At 41.1% G+C, this 20,884-nt stretch overlaps 1 protein-coding gene across 7 annotated transcripts in view; it reads left to right on the top strand.

Annotated features, from left to right (window-relative positions):
* The window catches only part of MPP4 (MAGUK p55 scaffold protein 4), a 53,343-nt gene that overhangs the window by 20,038 nt on the left and 12,421 nt on the right, over positions 1–20,884 (top strand). For 3 of the 7 annotated variants that reach the window (XM_078328177.1, XM_078328175.1, XM_078328178.1), the window contains 6 exons: positions 4,681–4,745; positions 10,427–10,444; positions 12,687–12,725; positions 14,775–14,795; positions 18,369–18,383; positions 20,303–20,344. In XM_078328177.1, coding sequence (XP_078184303.1) covers positions 4,681–4,745; positions 10,427–10,444; positions 12,687–12,725; positions 14,775–14,795; positions 18,369–18,383; positions 20,303–20,344 — 200 coding nt within the window. The remainder of the gene's footprint in view (positions 1–4,680; positions 4,746–10,426; positions 10,445–12,686; positions 12,726–14,774; positions 14,796–18,368; positions 18,384–20,302; positions 20,345–20,884) is intronic. The other 4 variants (XM_078328176.1, XM_078328179.1, XM_054257788.2 and 1 more) reach the window with 3 other exon arrangements.

The following is a 20,884-nucleotide window of genomic DNA, read 5'->3' as shown; positions in this document are numbered from 1 at the left end:
TGGGGCCCTCATCAGCTATATTACCTCCTGCTGAGAAGGCTGAGAAGTGACCATTGGATTTAGCAGTATGACAGTCATTAGTGATCTTAATAAAAGCAATTTCAGTGGAGGAATGGGGCCAAACTCCTTATCAGGGTGGGATTTGAAGAAATGGATGACAATGAGCATGGGAAACTCTTTGAGACATTTTGGGATAAAGCAGAGCAGAACAATGGAGAAATAGCTACAGGGGAGTGTGGAGTGGTGTGAGCGAAATGTTTAGATGGCGTAGTAATCCACTGAGAGGGAACATTTTGATGATATGGGAGAAAGAGAAGAGAATTGCTGTTGTTGCAGTCTTTGAGCAGGTGGAAGGAGATAAGTTTTAGTGTTCAAGAAGAGGGCTTGGCCTAACCTAGGATCATAAGCAGCTCATCCATAGCAATGGTACTAGAGGGAAGGCTGAGTACAGGGCACAGCTGAGGATGGAGCATATGTCCGGCACTTGTGGAAGTTCTCTCCTGTTATTTTCTCAGTGAAATGAGAAGCCATAAGCAGAGAGCAGGGTGGGAAGGAGACATTGGGAAAGAGAGAGTAGAAAGCTTGAAAAGTTTCCGTGAGAGTTGGAGAGCAAACAGATTAGGTAAAACATAGCATGATCAGCATTAAGTGCGCTCTTAAGTTAAAGGTCACACATTTGAAGTGCTTCTAGGGTTCGGATCCAGATTAGACAGAGGGTTGGATTTAACAGCAAATCAAGAGGGGGCCAAGGGAGAGATTATAAGATGGAGTGTGACAGGTAAGCTGCTTAGGAGGGAGATGAGGAAATGAAGCAGGTGAGGATTGGTGAGAAGGAAGTGAGATCAATGGATCGCAGGTCTTTATCAGGTCAACAGTGCATTGGGGCTGGGAAGATGGGAGGTGTTGGTAGAAGAACGTGATACTGGAAGTCAAAATGAAAAAGAGATTGCTGGTATCGGTACTGATGAGATCTGGGGTATGACAGTGGGAGGCAGTGGCTGAGGTTGGATGAGGGAAAGGTCATTGGAAAAGAGGGGATCAAGCACCCAAGAGGCCAGGGTGGTGGAAGGGACATTTGTATGTGTGATAAAATCATTGAGAACTGTGACAGCACACTGTTGAGACCTGGGAGCGAGCAGGCGTGAGCTGGCGATGGCTACCAGAAAAGTAGTGGGATGATGTTCAAAGCTGGGGCTCCTAGGGAAGAAGAATCATCTGGAAATGGCAGTGAGAAGCAGGGACACACCCCCCACCTCCAGGCCCAGTGGAAGGAAGGCACATCCACACGGTGATGTGCTGGAGCCATCTGACATGAGCCACCTCTTCACACATCCACATTCAGTGAAGTCAGGGTGGTAGCTTGAAATCAGCCATGGTGAGAGCATCAGCACTGCAGAAATCAGCCGAGGCTCTGAGTCAGGGCTCCCTTCCCCCGGAGCTGTTTCACCAGCACTCCACTGGGAATGGGAAAGGAAACATCCCCTCCTCTTGAAGGTTGCGGGGGAAGCAGACGGCAGGGAGAGTTGGGCTTCAGTTAGAACAAGAAGAAAAGGCTCAAAGAAGAGGCTGAAGTCTGAGAAAGTTTGGTGAAGATTTGCTGTGAGTTCCAGAAGGCGTGGGTTGGTGGCAGGGGTCTTATAGGGATTAAAGCACAGGGATGAGAGGTGAACTGAACTAGGGGGCTGAAGGACATGAGCAGGGATAAAGGCCTAATGAGATTAGTACTCGTGGTTTCAGGTCAGAAATAGGTGAGGAGGGTCCAGTAGGGGTCTTGCAAGGAGCACACAGAATGCAATTATGAGTTTATTGGGGGAGCACACAAATAAAGGTTGATAGGAAGTTCTCATGCTGCTTGGAGTCATTGCCACATGAAAACCTAATATGAAAATAAGAAATTAAACAATCTCATTTAGAAGCAAAATATCAATAGCAGAGTCTACACAAATGTCTTGTTGGGGATGGAATGATGGAAGGCACCTTGGGTTCTCCTGAATCTCATTCAGAAAACCAAGAGGCTCATCGGAGGACTGGGGGAGGGTGTTGAGACTAAACCGACTACCACATCTGCACAAGAGGCCTGTCCCCAGTACAGGCGGATGTGGCTTTTGAGAAGTCAGTTTCTTAGAGCCTCAATAAATGAGGTCCTTGATATCTACAATTTTTCTGTCTTCCCACCTCTCCAACTTTACTATGAGTAACAATGAGCTGGGTATTTTTAAAAATATGGATTCTTGGGCTCTGCCCTTCCCTCCCTGAGGGGATTCAGTAGATATGGACTGAGCCAGGAATCTGCATCTTCACCAAGCACCTCAGGTGCTCAGAGTATGATACAAAGAGCAGCACTGTGCTTAGGAATAGTGAATGAGCACATGCAATACTTTTTGAGCTCTTTAGAAGAGTGACAGATTTGAATGCAAGTAGCTGGGGGTTTTGTTTTTGTTTTTACTTTCAACAGGTAGAAAATTTACATCTGAGTTTAGAAGATTGAGAAAGAGTGAGGAGGAAGGCTTCTCCAAAAAGGGCATATGGGTGGAAAATAATACACATCTAAAGGAGTTTGGATGTCTATATTATAAATTGGGGGAGTTAGATGTTGTTGGTTTGTTTGTACCAGAGTAGCAAATATTTTTGGCAAGTGGACATGACTTTCCAGTGAGAGGCCCCATTCCTCTCGAGTTTCCTCCAAAGGGAATATGTGAAGACTTATAGGATATCATTGTAGAAGAATAAAAAACCAGGACCTCCTGGAGGAGAAAGGCGAGGATGAAGCCTTGTGAGGAAGCTGATAGAGAATGAGAGACACAGAGACAGAGATAGAGAGAGGGCAGACTACTGGATAAATTAACCATGGAGCAGCCAAGGGAAGGTACAGAAGGTTGAAAAACAGGAAACACAGATATTTAGAGAGCTCATCATAACTAGGCATCAAGAATCTTGGTTTCAGGCCTGCATGTGCTGTGAATTAAAGCACTTTAATTATGCAGAAAATATTTCTGGAAGAATGCACAAGGAACTGGGTGGAAGGAAGGGAAAAAGCCTTACATTTTTATTATTATTATTATTTTTGAGACGAAGTCTTGCTCTGTTGCCAGGCTGGAGTCCTCGATCTCAGCTCACTGCAACCTCTGCATCTCGGGTTCAAGTGATTCCCCTGCCTCAGACTCTTGAGTAGTTGGAACTGTAGGTGCGCGCCACCACACCCAGATAATTTGTTGTATTTTAGCAGAGACAGGGTTTTGCCATATTGGCCAGGATGGTCTCAATCTCCTGACCTCATGATCCACCTGCCTTAGCCTCCCAAAGTGCTGGGATTACAAGCGTGAGCCACATTTGGCCTACTTTTTAGGCTGTTAAGATTTTTACTATGTTATATGTTATCTCTTCATAAAATTAATGAATCTGAATGCCCTGCATGTCCATGCTAATTGAGTTTACAGTAAGGTTTCATGTATCATTTAGTCCTCACAATCCCTCAAATGCACTGAGCCCCATTTCATAAGTGGGGAACTAAGTTTCAGATGTTAGGAGATTTTTCCAAGATCCTAAGGAGGGGAAGCATGCTTGGAATCCAGGTCTTTTGAATTCCAGCCCATCACTTTGTAGATTACGACATAGATGCCTCCTGCTGCGAACTGTTCAACCTCCATCACATTGCTTGACTACCCTTGATCGTTTTTCTCATTTCTAAAGTGAGGAAGGTGGACTAAATTGGCCCTTTTTAAACTGCCTTGTGAATTAGAATCACATGGAGAGTCTGATTTACACATGCAGATGCCCTGGCCTTATCTCCAGAGAATTGGAGACAGGAGATCTCAGAGGCCCTGATATCTGCATTTTAACAAAACCTCAGATGCATTCCAAAGTTTGAGAGATTAAATTAGAGCTTCTCACCTGTAACATAGATATGACTTATCTGGGCTCTTATTAAAATAGAGATTCTAATTTGGAAGCCTTCTGGTGGAGACAGATTTGCAGTTCTCACAAGTTCCCAGGTGAAGGTGATGCTGCAGTTCTGGGAATACAAAGAATGGAGCATCTTCAAGGTCTTCTCTTGCTCCAAACGGTGTTGAATAAAGAAGAAGGAAGAGAAACTTTGCTTAGAAAGTTGCTTTGAAGTAGGCAAGGCAAGGAAAAGCTGCCCAAAGGAATTGCTGGGGGACCCAAGGGAAGAGGAACAAGTCAACAGAGGTCTCAGGTGCCAAGAAAAGGGGAAGCCTTGCCCTGGAGCCCAGGGGTGATTCTAGAGATCAAGAAAGGAGCAAAGTCATCTAAAGAAACTGTAGAGAGCCTCTAACAGTCTGGGAGGGAAACCTGAACACGTCACGAGAATTTGAAGGAGACTGCAGAGACAGGCTAACATGCCTGAGAGGCAGCTTACTATGGTCATTTACTGAAACTCCATGTGCAAATCTGTGATCATGGGCAAGATTCTCACTCTTAGTCTCTGTTGTTCTGAAAAGATCCTGTGAGGCATAAAAAGAGATGAGAGAGGCTATATGTTTGGAAAATGTATTTGACAATGTATTTGGAGAAGTGATTACCCTTTTCACTTGGGTGAAGGCACCAGAATTCTAAGAATCATTCTGTTTGTGGTTGTCCTGGGACGTTTTCACCTGGGTTAACTGGGGTCGGCTTTTTGTATTTTGTGTTTTGTCTCGCAGTTTTTGTTTTCCCCCATAGGAAGCAACGGGAATTCTGGTGGTCTCAGCCATACCAGCCTCACACCTGCCTCAAATCAACTCTATGTGAGTATTGCAACTGCCCAACAGGTTTTTCCTGTTTGCTGCACAAATAAAGACTGTGGCATTGCAGTAAATAAAGGGTCCAATTGATGTGAGGCTGGGCATGCCACGTGAAAGATGGAGTTGCTATTCAAATCAATCTCCTTGAAGCCCCCTAGGTTAGGGTAGGGTAGTTTGGGAGAGGAAGGAGGTGCTATGCAATGAGTGCTTGCTGCTGATTGGTTGGATCAGAGATGAAATCATAGGGAGTTGAAGCTGTCCTCTTGCACTGAGTTGCTTCTGGGTGGAGTCACAGGAACCATTGGTTGGTGGGTCCAGATGGAGTCACAGTTGCCAGACATGCAAAAAACCTAAAAAGATGTCACAAAAGGCCAATTTTAGGTTCTACAATAGTGATGTTATTGGCAGAAATTATTAGGGAAATTGCATATCTTATAACAGTCTACACCTTAGCAGAATTCAGGCTCCTCTCCTCCCACTAACCTGATAATCTCTTATTAGCTTTATAAAGGCTGCTGAGTTTAAGCGGCTGCCAGTATTTTATTGATGATTTTCACATCGTTGTTCACCAAGAATACTGGCCTGAAACTTTCTTTTTTTGTTGTATCTCTGCCAGAATTTGGTATCAGGATGATGCTGGCCTCATAACACGAGTTAGGGAGGAGTCCCTCTTTTTCTATTGTTTGGAATAGCTTCAGAAGGAATGGTACCAGCTCCTCTTTGTACCTCTTGTAGAATTCAGCTGTGAATCCGTCTGTTCCTGGCTTTTTTTGGTTGGTAGGCTATTAATTACTGCCTCAGTTTCAGAACTTGTTATTGGTCTATTCAGGGATTCATCTTCTTTCTGTTTTAGTCTCGGGAGCATGCATGTGTCCAAAATTTATTTATTTCTTCTAGATTTTGTAGATGGTTTGCATACAGATGTTATTAGTATTCTCCAATGATAGTTTGTATTTCCATGGGATCAGTGGTAACATCCCCTTTATTATTTTTTAATGTGTCTCTTTGATGCTTTTCTCTTTTCTTCTTTGTCTGGCTAGTTGTCTATCTATTTTAATAATCTTCTCAAAAAACCAGCTCCTGGATTCATTGACATTTTGAAGGGTTGTTCATGTCTCTATCTCCTTCAGTTCTGCTCTGATCTTAGTTATTTCTTATCTTCTGCTAGCTTCTGAATTTGTTTGCTCTTGCTTCTTTAGTTCTTTTAATTGTGGTGTTAGCGTGTCAATTTTAGATCTTTTTGCTGTCTCCTATGGGCATTTTGTGCTATAAATTTCCTTCTAAACACTGCTGCTGTAACTGTGTCCCAGAGATTCTGGTACATTGTGTCTTTGTTGTCATTGGTTTCAAAGAACTTATTTATTTCTGCCTTAATTTTGTTATTTATCTGATAGTCATTCAGGAGCAGGTTGTTCGGTTTCAATTAGTTGTGTGGTTTTGAGTGAGTTTCTTTTTTTCTCTTTAAAAATTATTTTCTGTTTCTTTTTTTTAAATTGTACTTTAAGCTCTGGGGTTCATGTGCACATCCTGCAGGGTTGTTGCATAGATACACACATGACATGGTGGTTTGCAGTCTCCATCCCCTTGTCGCCTACATCAGGCATCAGGAGTGAGTTTCTTAATCCTGAGTTCTAATTTGATTGCACTGTGGTCTGAGAGACTGATTGTTATGATTTCTGTTCTTTGCATTCACTGATGAGTGTTTTACTTTCAATTGTGTGGTCAGTTTTAGAATAAGTGAGATGTGGTGCTGAGGAGAATGTATATTCTGTTGATTTGGGGTGGAGAGTTCTGTAGATGTCTATTAGGTCCACTTGGTCCAGAGCTGAGTTCAACTCTTGAATATCCTTGTTAGTTTTCCATCTCATTAATCTGCCTAATATTGACAGTGGGGTGTTAAAGTCTCCCACTATTATTGTGTGGGAATCTAAGTATCTGTAGATTCCTAAGAACTTGCTTTATGAATCTGAATGCTCCTGTATTGGGTGTATATATATTTAGGATAGTTAGCTCTTCTTGTTGCATTGATCCCTTTAGCATTATGTAATGCCCTTCTCTCTCTTTTTTTATCTTTGTTGGTTTAAAGTCTGTTTTATCAGAGACTGGGATTGCAACCCCTGCTTTTTTTGGCTCTTCATTTGCTTGGTTAATCTTCTTCCATCCCTCATTTTGAGCCTATGTTTGTATTTTCACATGAGATGGGTCTCTGAATACAGCACACTGATGGATCTTGACTTTATTTAATTTGCCAGTCTGTGTCTTTTAATTGGAACATTTAGCCCATTTACATTTAAGGTTAATATTGTTATCTGTGAATTTGATTCTGTCATTATGATACTAGCTGGTTATTTTGCCCATTAGTTGATGCTGTTTTTTCATAATGTCAATGGTCTTTACAATTTGGTGTGTTTTTGTAGCAGCTGGTACTGGTTTTTCCTTTCCATATTTAGTGCTTCCTTTAGGTGTTCTTGTAAGGCAGGCCTGGTGCTCACAAAATCTCTTAGCAGTTGCTTGTCCATGAAGAATTTTATTTCTCTTTCACTTATGAAGCTTAGTTTGGCTAGATATGAAATTCTGGGTTGAAACTTCTTTTCTTTATATTGTTGAATATTGGCCCCTACTCTCTTCTGGCTTGCAGGGTTACTGCAGAGAGATCTGCTGTGAGTTTGATGGGCTTCCCTTTGTGGGTAACCCGACCTTTCTCTCTGGCTGCCCTCAACATTTTTTCCTTCATTTCAACCTTGGTGAATCTGATGATTATGTGTCTTCGGGTTGCTCTTCTCAAGGTGTATGTTTGTGGTGTTCTCTGTATTTTCTCAAATGGAATGTAGGCCTGCCTTGCTAGGTTGGGGAAGTTCTCCTGGATGATATCCTGAAGTGTGTTTTTCAACTTGGTTCCATTCTCCCTGTCACTTTCAGGTACACCAATCAAATGTAGGTTTGGTCTTTTCACATAGTCCCAAATTTCTTGGAGGCTTTTCCCTTTTCATTCTTTATTTTCTAATCTTGTCTTCACGGTTTATTTCATTAAGTTGATCTTTGATATCCTTTCTTCTGCTTGATCGATTTGGCTATTGATACTCATGTTTGCTTCACAAAGTTTTTATGCTGTGTTTTTCAGCCCCATTGGGTCATTTATGTTCTTTTCTAAACTGGTTATTCTAGTTAGCAATTCCTCTTAGCTCTTTGCAAAGTTCTTAGCTTCCTTGCATTGGGTTAGAACATGCTGCTTTAGCTCAGAAGAGTTTGTTATTACCCATCTTTTGAAGCCCGCTTCTGTCAATTTGTCAAACTTAGTCTCTGTCCAGTTTTGTTCCCTTGCTGGTGAGCCTTTTTGCACTGGTTTTTTCTCTTCTTCATGGATTTATCTACCTTTGATCTTTAATGTTGGTGACCTTTAGATGGGGTTTTTGTGTGGATGTCCTTTTTGTTGATGTTGATGCTATTCTTTTCTGTTTGTTAGTTTTCCTTCTAACTGTCAGGCCCCTCTGCTGCAGGTTTGCTGGAGTTTGCTGGAGGTCCACTCCAGAGTTTGCCTGGGTATCACCAATGAAGCTGCAGAACAGCAAAGATTGCTGCCTGCTCCTTCCTCTGGAAGCTTTGTCCCAGAGGAACACCCACCAGATGCTAGCTAGAGCTCTCCTGTATGAGGTGTCTGTTCACCTCTGCTGGGAGGTGTCTCCCAGTCAGGAGGCACAGGGGTCAAGGACCCACTTGAGGAGGCAGTCTGTCCCTTAACAGAGCTCCAGTGCTGTGCTGGGAGATCCACTGCTCTCTTCAGAGCCAGCAAGCAGGAACATTTAAGTGTAATGAAGCTGTGCCCACAGCCGCCCCTTCCCCCAGGTGCTCTGTCCCAGGGAGATGGAAGTTTTATTTATAAGCCCCTGACTGGGGCTGTTGCCTTTATTTCAGAGATGCCCTGGCCAGAGAGGAGGAATCAGTCTGGCTACAGCAGCTTTGCTGAGCTGTGATGGGCTCTGCCCAGTTCAAACTTCCTGGTAGCTTTGTTTACACTGTGAGGGGAAAGCCACCTACTCAAGCCTCAGCAATGGTGGATGCCCCTCCCTCCACCAAGCTCGAGCATCCCAGGTCAACTTCAGACTGCTGTGCTGGCAGTGAGAATTTCAAGCCAGTGGATCTTAGCTTGCTGAACTCTGTGTGGGTGGGATCCTCTGAGATAGACCACTTGGCTTCCTGGCTTTAGCTCCCTTTCCAGGGGAGCGAGTGGTTCTCTCTTGCTTGTGTTCCAGGTGCCCCTGGGGCATGAAAAAAACTGCAGCTAGATTGATGTCTGCCCAAATGGCTGCCCAGTTTTATGCTTGAAACCCAGGGCCCTGGTGGTGTATGCACCCCAGGGAATCTACTGGTCTGCAGGTTGTGACAACCGTGGGAAAAGCAGCCAGAGGCACCATTCCTCACATCACAGTCCCTCACAGCTTCCCTTGGTTAGGGAGGGAGTTCCTGGACCCCTTGTGCTTCCCAGGTGAGGCAATACCCCACCCTGCTTTGGCTCACTGTCTGTGGGCTGTGCCCATTGTCTAATCAGTCCCAGTGAGATGAGTCGGGTACCTCAGTTGGAAATACGGGAATCACCTGCCTTCTGCATTGATCTTGCTGGGAGCTGCAGACCAGAGCTGTTCCTATTCGGTCAGCTTGACAGCTACTTAACATCTTATCAGAAACATTTTTCATGACACAATCTTCATAGTGATATTTGAGTTACTTCTTCCATGTTTTGAAAAAGTTTTTTTTTTAAACCAAACTTTCTATTTCATTTATCAAAGGCATATGAAAATGCTAATTACAGTTTCTAATTAGCATCCGATAATTACCTGTAGTGTAACTTCTGGTTGGGATTTAATTTGCTTGTGTGGCCTGTGTGATTTATATCAGACTTTATAGAAGTCCATGCTGAAAATAGTTTGCAACACTGTATTATTATCTTTACAAATCTCTAGGTCCATGAGCCTCAGGGTTGGAGCCACTGACTTAAAGGGTCCCCTCTCTCATGGAATGTTTCTGATAGACATAATTATTTTCTAAACAACTAAAAAGATCATTTCTTTTCAACTATTGTAGATGATCCTACAATTAATATTATTTTGTATGTTTCTGCTCTGCCTAAATCTTATGATACCCTCCTCTCCACCAAAAAATATTAGGGGCAGGCTACTGAGTCCAAAGGAATAGGCAGTTTTATTAATCAAGTGTTACTGATGTTAGTTTGCAGATGGTTATTAAAAAATTTACTGAAGGTACACTTACAGTTGTCTTCCCTCTTTCTTTCCCTTCCTCCCTCCCTTCCTTCTTCCCTCCATCTCTCTGTCTTCTTTCCTTCCTCCCATTCAAAATTTTGGTTCCTAAAATATGCTGAACTAAGCATGTTAATTCAGAAATTCATAGGATGCTACCCTTGTAGAGCTAGCTGGGATGGAAAAGGGTGGGGTTTACCAGAAGCAAGTAGATCCCCATTTCCTACAAGGCTCACAAATGTTTCAGTTTTGAGGTATTCATTTATCATTTTATTTCTAAATCTTCCTTGAATTTCTAGAGAATAAACCCAGAATACTAATTAGAATAATTTTTGCACAGTACATTTCTTATTTTAAATTAATCTGAGAAACTATAGCACATATATTGTGTTCTTTTTTTCTCCCCTGCTTCAATCATTTGCTTGTACTCAGCAATTTCTATGGAAGAAGGTAAGAAATAGTATTTGGGAAAAAACTCTTATCTCCAAAGTCTTTTAGAAATTTCTTGTAGTTAAAAAAATTCACATTAATTCAGTTCAGCTATTTATTAAGCTCTTCCTATATAACTAATGGTGTGGTAGTCATTGACATCTTAATTTGCAAAAATATGTCATTTAAAAATATGTATGCAAAGTATAATTGTCCTGACACTGAGATGAATAAAGAAAAGGGAAGTAACATTTATGTGCATCTCCAGAGTTAAGCACAGCATATGGAAATAACTCAATAAAACTGTGAAACTGATGAGATGTTTTGTTTCAACTGCGTTATACACATTACCTAACAATAACATCATAGTGAAATTGTTATTATTATTCCCATTTTATGGATGAAAAGATTGACATTCAGAGAAGGTAAAAACAGTTGTCAGTTGCAAACAGTGTAGTATGGATTCAAGATTCCATCTGTCTAAAAGGCCCTGCATTAGGGAACAAATGGGACCTTCAGTTACTAGTCTTTCCCCTTCTCCATGCCCAACCAACTGAATGACTCATTTTGATGACGTGCTCTCTCTCTCTCTCTCTCACACACACACACACACACACACAACGCGCGCGCGCATGCATGCAACAAAGCAAGATGCTGTCTGCTTCCAGAGAGGGAAAAGAAGAGGAGTCCCTTTAGCCACCAGTACCCACATTTCATCCTTGAATTTGGAAAGGGAAACCAGAGAACTGCAGAATGACTTTTGAAGGCTGATCTATGAGTATAAGGTTCCAATCTGTGTCACCCCCAAAACAAAAAAGGTATATGACACAGGAAGACAAGAGCAGAAGGTGAGGGAGAGGGGGGCAAGTCCAGGGTGCCTGCTTCTGGTTTGTTTACTCAGGGTCATGTTACAGGCTCCACTGTTACGAGTTGTGAAGGGGAGCTTGGGCATGGCCCTTGAGGGGAAGGGGTGTTGGGAACTCTATGGTCTTGGTGGGTGATCAGGCCACTGGCTTAGCTTTGAGCTTCCACAATAAGATACCATAGACTAAGTGATTTAAACAACAGATATTTATTTTCTCACAGTTCTGGAGGCTGAAGTCTAAGATTAAGGTTCCACCAAGGTTGGTTTCTGGTGAGGCCTCCCTTCCTGGCTTGCAGACGGCCACCCTCTTGCGGTGTGCTCATGTGGTGTTGCCTCTGTGCATGCTTAGAGGGAGATGAGGTGGGAGAGAGGGAGAGAGATTGATTTGGTGTGTTTTCTTCCTATAAGGCCACCAGTTTTATCAAATGAGGGCTGCAACCATATGACCTCATTTAACCTTAATTACCTCCTTAAAGGCCCTATCTCTAAATACAGCCATACCGAGAGGGCAGGGGCTTCAACATATGAATATTGGGGGGAACACAATTCAGTATATTATCCTAGCTGATAATGTGGAATTATTGATTTGAACCCTTCCAAGCTGGGTTCAGATCATGCTGTGGAGAGTTTTCAGAATTATGATAAATAGTTTTTAATGTTATATTCATTTATTCTCTTATACATACTTCAGGTAAAGGTAAAGAGAGCTCACATTTATTATTTGCCATATGCCTGAGCATTTCATACATTTTCTCAGTCCTAGCCTATGTGGTAGGTACTATTACTATCCCCATTTGCAGATGAAGAACAGGGGCTTAGAGATCAACTAATTGTGCAGAAGCCTATGGCTATACATTTTTAACCATTTAATGTTACATAGCCTACCCTGTCATACATTTTCATTTAATGCAGAGCCCTTTTTATCTCTCCAAGTGAGCATTAATTGTAAAAGTAACTTTATCATAAGGTGGCCTGAGTTTTATTGACATAGTTTTATTTTTATTTTATGAGTTTTATTGACATATATAGGGATTTTTTTTTTTTTTTTTGAGATGGAATTTCATTCTTGTTGCCCAGGCTGGAGTGCAATGGAGCTATCTCAATTCACTGCAACCTCCGCCTCCCAGATTCAAGCGATTCTCCTGCCTCAGGCTCCCTGGTAACTGGGATTACAGGCATGCACTACCAGGCCTGATTAAGTTTTGTATTTTTAGTAGAGATGGGGTTTCACCGTGTTGGTCAGGCTGGTCTGGAACTCCTGACATCAGATGATCTGCCCACCTCAATCTCCCAAAGTGCTGGGATTACAGTCATGAGCCAGCATGCCTGGCTGGGAATTTTGTTTTTAATGCAGATACATTTTAAGTTCTATTTCTCCCTTTCTATACTCTTTTATAGAAGATGACATGAAGATTGACGAGAAATGTGTGGAAGCAGGTAACATTTTCTCTTGATTGCTTTGCTGTTAGAAGAAATATGAAGCATGTTAATTACAGATTATCTGAAGCAGAGGTGTCCAAAGGGCCATGGACCTTTCCTCTGGGAGAAATGTGTAAAATGACCACCCACACCATCTTTCTTCTGTAGTTCTGGCACTTGGAAGGAGAAGCTGTGGTAATGTCTCCAGGTTCCCACCAATGTACTAGAAAATGTCCTAGAAAGCAGTGCTTTGAAAATGATCTCAGGAACACTTAGGAACACTCAGTGTGTCAGATGGTGGAACACTTGGAAACCTCTGCTCTTTGTGAAATACCATAACATATTGCAGTATCAAATTTTTAAAGAGCAATATATATTTTGTTATTAAGTTTGATGCCGTCTTCTGGTAGATTCTAGTATAGATAAATAGTAGGTTCCAAAATTATGAGACATGCATGAAAGGTTTTACATTTCTATTCTTTAACTGTTTTGTAAATTGGGAAAAGATTTTTCAAATTTAGTGGCAGAACTAAGATTGGCTTAAGAATCACTAGGATTTTGTTGGGAGACTAGTTGGAGAACTTTAGTCTGACAGGTGCATCTGCCTTTGCTTTATGGGCTAATCTAGTTTTTAGAAGTGAAAAAACAATATAAAATTTTAAAACAGTGGGCATTTCAATGATTCACATATATTTTCCAGAACAACTGCAGAATACTGCTGACATTATGTTTATTTTACCAAGCACACATTGTTTGTTAAACTTGCAGTAATATTCATTTATTTTCCATAATTTTCATTACAATTTTATCAGGTAGTACATTCACATAGTTTTAAAGCTATGTTAAAATTCACAAAATTTTAAAGCTACAAAGGTATATTCAGTAAGAAGTTCCTCTCTTTCCCTGTTCTCCTCCTCAGTTTCTTTCTTGGAGAAATAAATGTTAATAGTTTCTTCAGTATCACCCCAGACATAATTCTGTGCACATAAAAGCAATGATGTATACATCTCTCCTCGTTCCCTCATCATTCCCATCTTTTTTTTCCCCAAATCCAAATGCACATACCCTTTGATGGCATAAAATGCACACACTCTTCTGTTCCTGGCTTTTCTAATTTAACATTCCATATATTGGAGGTGATTCTTAGCACATAAAGAGCCTCAGTCTTTATTTTTTTTAACAGCTTACTGTTTATTATATACTTATACAGTCACTTATTTGTAGGCATTTGTCTTATGTCCATTTGTTTCTATTATAAACAGTGTTACAGTGAATTGCTTCATAAATATATCATTTCACATGTGTGAGAATACCTTAGATGCAGCATTGCCTGATCTAAGGATGCATGCACTGGTAATGTTGCCATATATTTCAAATTTCGTATACTTTCTTGTTTCTTAATCCTTCATCTCTTTTTTTTTAATTTTTTTATTTTTTTTTATTATTTTTTTTTTATTATTGGATTTTAGGTTTTGGGGTACATGAGCAGAGCGTGTAAGACAGTTGCGTAGGGACACACATGGCAGTGTGCTTTTCTTTCCTTCTCCCCTTCACCCACATTTAAAATGCAAACAAGAGTTGTTTTAACTAACGAGGAATTTGTTTATCTCACATCCTTCTCAGTCACCTGATCAAGCCATTCCTATGCTCACTCCCTCCTCTTGCGGGTGCCCTACTCTTCAGGCAGGATGCACCCCTCCCACATCTGCAGGCCCTCTGCAGCAAAGCTGAGTAGGATCCAACCATCTATGGGGGTTTCCACTTTCCCCTTCCCTCTGAGCTTCTTTTACATTTTGTTTTATTTAGTCTCTATTATTTTACATATTTATTTTAAGCTCTGCTGCACCCCTGACTGTCATCATGGCTCAACTGCCGAATACCACGTCCTTTATTTAAAGTTTATATATGCCTTTGAGACACCATTAATATAATCTTGATTTAGGAAAAAAACTTTAAAGGTGGTGTATGGGCAGAAGTAGGGGCCGGAGAATTAGACTTAAAATATAGACTCAGTTTAGATGGTCATGTAATAACATTTTTGGTTTTTGCCTCTATGGAAAATCATAGATGAAGAAACATTTGAATCTGGTAAGTAAAAAAATGAATATTTGGTATTGATTTTTAAATGTATATTCCACATTTTCATACAATTTAGACACATATTTAGGGTTATAATAATAGGTTAAATATATCAACAGTAAAACAATTAAAAAGTAACTACATGTATCCCACATCATGTTGTCAACCTCAAATATACATTATAAATTTTTTTGAGATGAGGTTTCTCTGTCACTGAGGCTGGAGTGCAGTGCTGTGATCATGGCTCACTGCAGCCTCGAACTCCTGAGCTCAAGTGATCCTCCCACCTCAGCCTTTCAAATAGCTGGAACTATAGGCATATAGCATCACACCTGGCTACTTTATTTATTTATTTTGAGACAGAGTCTTACACTCTGCTGTCCAAGCTGAGGTGCGAGAGGGATGATCATAGCTCACTGCAGCCTTGACTTCTTTGGCTTGGGTGATCCTCCCATTTCAGCCTCCCAAGTAGCTGGGACTACAGTTCCATGCCACCATACAGGGCTAATTTTTAAATGTTTTGTAGAAACAGGGTCTCCCTGTGTTGTCCAGGCTTGTCTCCAACTCCAGACCTCAACGGTTCTCCCACCTTGACCTCTCAAAGTGAGCCACCATGCCTGGTCCCAGTAAAATGTATTTTTAAAAATACAGGAACAGTGCAGTTGTGAGACGTAGCTTTTACCTTAACCAGTACTTCTCACAGGGCTGGTTCTGTCCCTGATGCAGCATTTCGGAACTCTATGGGAGCATTTTTTTTTTAATTGCCACATTGATTGAGGATACTCCTGGGCTTTGACTGGTATCTCTTGACCCACAGGTCTTCTGAATGTCCTGCTGGACAAAACTCATCATAAATATAAACGGGTCAATCTTTAACACAAAAGGTTTTCATAAGATTTAGCATGAGAAGCACAGTGGTTTAGAAGATGGTCATTATGGAAGGAGACATTCAAACAGAATGCAGACATTGCCTTGCAATTATTGAATGATCCACATATCCTGTCTGCTCGATATTGCTAGTAAATAAACTGGAAAGTATGACATTTATACTAAATTTTCTTTTTCTTTAATATATTATTTGTTATTATTGATCACATATGGCAAATATCTGTCCCTCAAAATAATGTTGACATTCTTAAAAACAAAATAGGCCTCACAGAATTTTACTTTTAAGCTGGAGTGCAGTGGTGTGATATGGGCTCACTGCAATCTCTGCCTGTCAGGCTCAGGTGATTCTCCTGCCTCAGCCTCTTGAGTAGCTGGGATTACAGGTGTGCACCACCACACCCAGCTAATTTTTGCATTTTTAGTAGAGACAGGTTTCCATGTTGCTCAGGCTGGTACCAAACTCCTGGCCTAAAGTGATCCACCTGCTTCAGCCTCCCAAAGTGCTGGGATTACAGGCATGAGCCATTGTGCCTGGGCTGATATAAATACTTTTAAAATATAAATTATTTCCTTTTAAATGTTTCTTTATATTATACCTGGAGCATTGTACTGATTTTTTAAATTACATTTGTTGTATATTACACTATCTATGATTTTCCTTTCATAAAAGAGAGAGTGCTACAAATATTGGTTATAAGAAAGACACCATTGAGGCAGATGAGTTGTGAACCACTTTTCTAAATTATTTACATTTATGTTGTTTTGAAATTTCCTATTTTCCATTAGATGGTTGGCCTGTTAGGAATAACTTAATTGATTATTTATACTTGCTCAGTGTTTGGAATTGGCTTAGTTTTTCATTCCTCTAGCTTATTCTCATCCTTCTTTGTTCTGTCTATCTGGAAGACACTCCACATTCGAAGCCTGTGATTGAGGCTGGGGAGTTTGGGAGTCTGTGGGTAAGACTGCGGACTCCAGCTAGATTGGCCAGTTTGAATCCTGGGTTCATTACTCACTAACTGCGGGTTCTCTGGCTCTTAACCTCTCTGCCCTTCGGGTTCCCCATCTCTAAAATGGGATCAATGGTTTATATGAGTAAAGTGCTTAGAACAGTGCCTAGCATACAGGAAGTGCTACACGAGTGTTAGTGGGTGTTATTATTGTGAAATCTTGTTCCTTGCATGAGTCAGCAGCTAGTGTTTTCAGAGCAGCCCTGCAGAGGGAGGTGCCTACTGTAAAGCACCCTTTGTTGACTCCTCTTGGCTGAAAAAGTTAATATGTTCTGAACCCAGCTTTCTTAGGAGCTCAATTAAGGAACAAATAGCACCCAGCTGGCATATTTTCTAAGCGAAGGATGCTTGGCTTCATTCCGTGATGCTTAACTCTGTTACTTAGACCGCTTAGTGAGCAATCAAGGTTCTTCAGTTTCGGTCTCTAGTCTGAATAAAGTATAATGTGACTTCCTTGAATTTCTCCGGGAGGTGATGAGGTGATGATATCGTTTATTTAATCAGAAACACCATTAAAAAAAAAAAAGGCCAGGCATGGTGGCTCATGCCTGTAATCCCAGCACTTTGGGAAGCTGAGGCTGGCAGATCACTTGAGGTCAGGAGTTTGAGACCAGCCTCACCAACATGATGAAACCCCATCTCTACTAAAAATACAAAAATTAGTAGAGCATGGTGGCTCATGCCTGTAATCTCAGCTACTCAGGAGGCTGAGACCGGAGAATCGCCTGAACCCGGGAGGTGGAGGTTGCAGTTGAGCCAAGATAGTGACATTGCACTCCAGCCTGGGTGACAAAGGAGACTGCATCTCAAAACAACCCAAAAAACAGAATATGGCTGTTTTGTGATGTCTGGAAAACAAATTAAACAGTTTGGTTTGTATTTGGTTGCCTCTGTCTTCAAGGGGCAGCAGGGAATGGAAGTGTGTGAGACACAGGAAGGGGAAGGAATGAGGACTCTCACTTGTGCCAAAGGCTGCTGCATTGCCAGCCCCAGCGCCATTTCTACCACATCCCCCCACCCGCTTCACAGAGCTGGCAGTACTGCCTCGGGGAGAGGAGAGAGAAGGCTCAAACCTGTTACCTTCCTATAACCTCTCCCTTTGAAGCCCCATTTTGTGCCAACCAAGCCTTCAGGGCCAGGCGAGGTGGCTCATGCCTGTAATCCCAGCACTTTGGGAGGCCGAGGCAGGTAGATCACAAGGTCAGGACATCGAGACCATCCCAGCCAGCATGGTGAAACCCCATCTCTACTACAATTACAAAAATTAGCTGGGTGTGGTGGCACCTGTCTGTAATCTCAGCTACTCAGGAAGCTGAGGCAAGAGAATCACTTGAACCTGGGAGGCAGAGATTGCAGTGAGCCCAGATCACACCACTGCACTCCAGCCTGGCAACAGAGCAAGACTCCGTCTCAAAAAAAAAAAAAAAAGCCTTCAGGGAGAGTCTTGATAGGCAACTTTGAGAAACAGTTACTGTCCCAAGCAGCGGAGTCAGGGTGAATGGGTTTCTCAGTCCCAGTTGTGAGTTGTGTGGTATTCATTTGCCTTGCCAGGCCTTATCTGAGTTACCTTTTGCTAGTGGTGATGTGAATGCTTGCTTATGTAATTTGCCTTGATTTGGTGGCTAACATGATCTTAAAGGCTTAACTTTATCATGTCTGTTTCTGCACTTACCCAAATATCCAGAGGAACTTTCAGAAGGTAATTGTTTTTATTTCCTAGATATGCCAAATAGAACTATGTTTAAAATCTCTCAGTGCCTCAAAATGAATACTTGACAGGATGGTGTTTCAGATGAAGATAAGATATTTGTTGAACGTGACAGCATGGTAGAATATGGCAAAAAAGAAAAAGAAAAAAACGATATGGTATTTGTTGTTGTTGTTTACAGTTTCCCCCTAATATTTACATTTTTTCCTCAGGAAACATACTTCCAAACTAAGTTTGTGAGGTTTCTCCAAGGATAAGATATTTTAAGGGTGAAATCTATGATTAAATATTCAGTTTCATAGACAACATTTAAAAGAACTATGAAAATAATTAAGCTTTATGAATGTACTCCCAAGAAAACATTTCCTTTTAAACTTACTGACATACCTAAATGAGAAAATGTGCTTACTTACCAGAAGATAGAATTGATATTGGTGTGTTTTCTTACTTTGTATTTTAAAACACGTTTTTAAAAAAAGGTTAAGAAAAAAAGTTTTATTCTATGAACAAAATCTCTCTCTCTCCCTCTCTCTCTCTCTCTCTCTCTCTCTCTATATATATATATATATATATATATATATATATTTTTTTTTTTTTTTTTAGACAAAGTCTCTCTCTCTTGCCCAGGCTGGAGTACAGTGGTACAATCTCAGCTCACTGCAATCTCCATCTCCCAGGTTCAAGAGATTCTCCTGCCTCAGCCTCCCAAGTAGCCAGGACTACAGGCACAAGCCACCATGCCTGGCTGATTTTTGTGTTTTTAGTAAAGGCAGGGTTTCATGTTGGGCCGGCTGGTCTTGAAATCCTGACCTCAAGTGATCTGCCTGCCTTGGCTTCCTTGAGTGATGGAATTACAGGTGTGAGCCACCATGACCAGCCATATATTATTTCAATGATCAGAGCAGAGCTATATAAATGAGAAGGAACCTAAGTAAAAAGTAGTTTGAAAATAATATTGTTATAATATTTTTTTCTGGAGTTTTTTCTGAGGTCTCAGTGAAAGGAGAAACAGGAGTCTGAACTAGCTCTCAATGCTTCAGAGGCATTGGGCAGTTTTCCTCATTTTGTCTCTCAGAGTCCTGGCCAGTTAGAGACATTTGGCAGCCATAGAGCAAAGATAATTTGCTATAGAATAAACCAGTTTGAGAGGAAGAAAATAAAAACCCATATCTAGCAAAGAGATTAATTATAGGACATGCAGAAAAAATAATGTTATAAATACAGTATGGTTAAGAACAAGCCTGGGCATGGTGGCTCATCCCTATAGTCCCAGCACTTTGGGGGGCTGAGGCAGGTGGATCACCTGACATCAGGAGTTCAAGACCAGCCGGACCAACGTGGTGAAACTCCATCTTTACTAAGAATACAAAAATTAGCTGGGCGTGGTGGTATATGCCCATAATCCCAGCTGCTCGGGAGGCTGAGACAGGAGAATTGCTTGAACCTGGGAGGTGGAGGTTGCAGTGAGCCAAGATCACGCCATTGCACTCCAGACTGAGCAACAAGAGCAGAAGAAAAAAAAATAAAATAAAAAGCTACTTTAAACTTGTTTAAAGTTATAAGATATTGAATCATAGTAAAAACATAAAAACTGGGTGTGTGTTTTTAAACAGATCCTAAGGAAACTTATCTTAAAAAATTAATAAACTGGTTTTGGCTTTAACCATACTAGACAGAATACATTCGCTGTAATGCTCAAATTCTGTGAAGTGCGTCTCTACAGTTTGTTGTGTGTGAATAATAGAATGAAAAATGCTTAGAGCACTCAATGAGCCTCTCCATCTCCTAAATTCAACTAGACTGCCATCTACTAAGGTAGTCACTTGAAATGTTGAAGATGATTTCATGAATTTGCCTAAATAAACTTCTTGCTCTCACATAATCTGCTCCTGCTGTACTCTGTGTTCCAGACAAGGAAGAATTTGTTGGCTATGGTCAGAAGTTCTTTATAGGTAGGTGGTAAATTAATAAGAGGTGGGTCTCTGTCACTTGTTAAATTATGTTTCCAAGCCTGACTCTGTTTTGAAAGTTTCTTTTGCTTATGGACCTTTCCAAACCTGTTCTAGTTTCCTTTTCTTTCTGTCCTTATTTCCTTGTCAATATTCTGATCTATTAAGCATTCATTGTTATTCATCTAATTTCCACTGGGTATCTATTAATTACTCATCAAACACAAATCTTTTTGTTTTCTTCTAGACTGTTTCATAATCTATTTAACTTATGCTAAAGAGACAAAGTCTCTGACTTTTAACTTACTTCTTATGGCCACATTTCTCTAATCTGTCACCTGGGCAGAGCTTTGTGAAAGACCAGGTACCACTCATCTAAAATCATTCTGGGCTTCCTTCTACAGGGAGGCAGGGGGAGACTAGCAGAGCTGCAGGGTCTGTAAACTAGAAGGTTATTTCGCAAGCTGGATGCATGTTGGAATCATCAGGGGAGCGTGAAAAAAAAAAGGTGGCGGCACCTTTCTGTATTGCTTTCAGAATCAT

This window comes from Callithrix jacchus, chromosome 6 (assembly GCF_049354715.1).
Source record: "Callithrix jacchus isolate 240 chromosome 6, calJac240_pri, whole genome shotgun sequence".
NCBI classification, from domain to species: domain Eukaryota; kingdom Metazoa; phylum Chordata; class Mammalia; order Primates; family Cebidae; genus Callithrix; species Callithrix jacchus.
The sequence above is the reverse complement of the archived record's forward strand: the minus strand, read 5'-3'. Positions and strand labels throughout refer to the sequence as shown.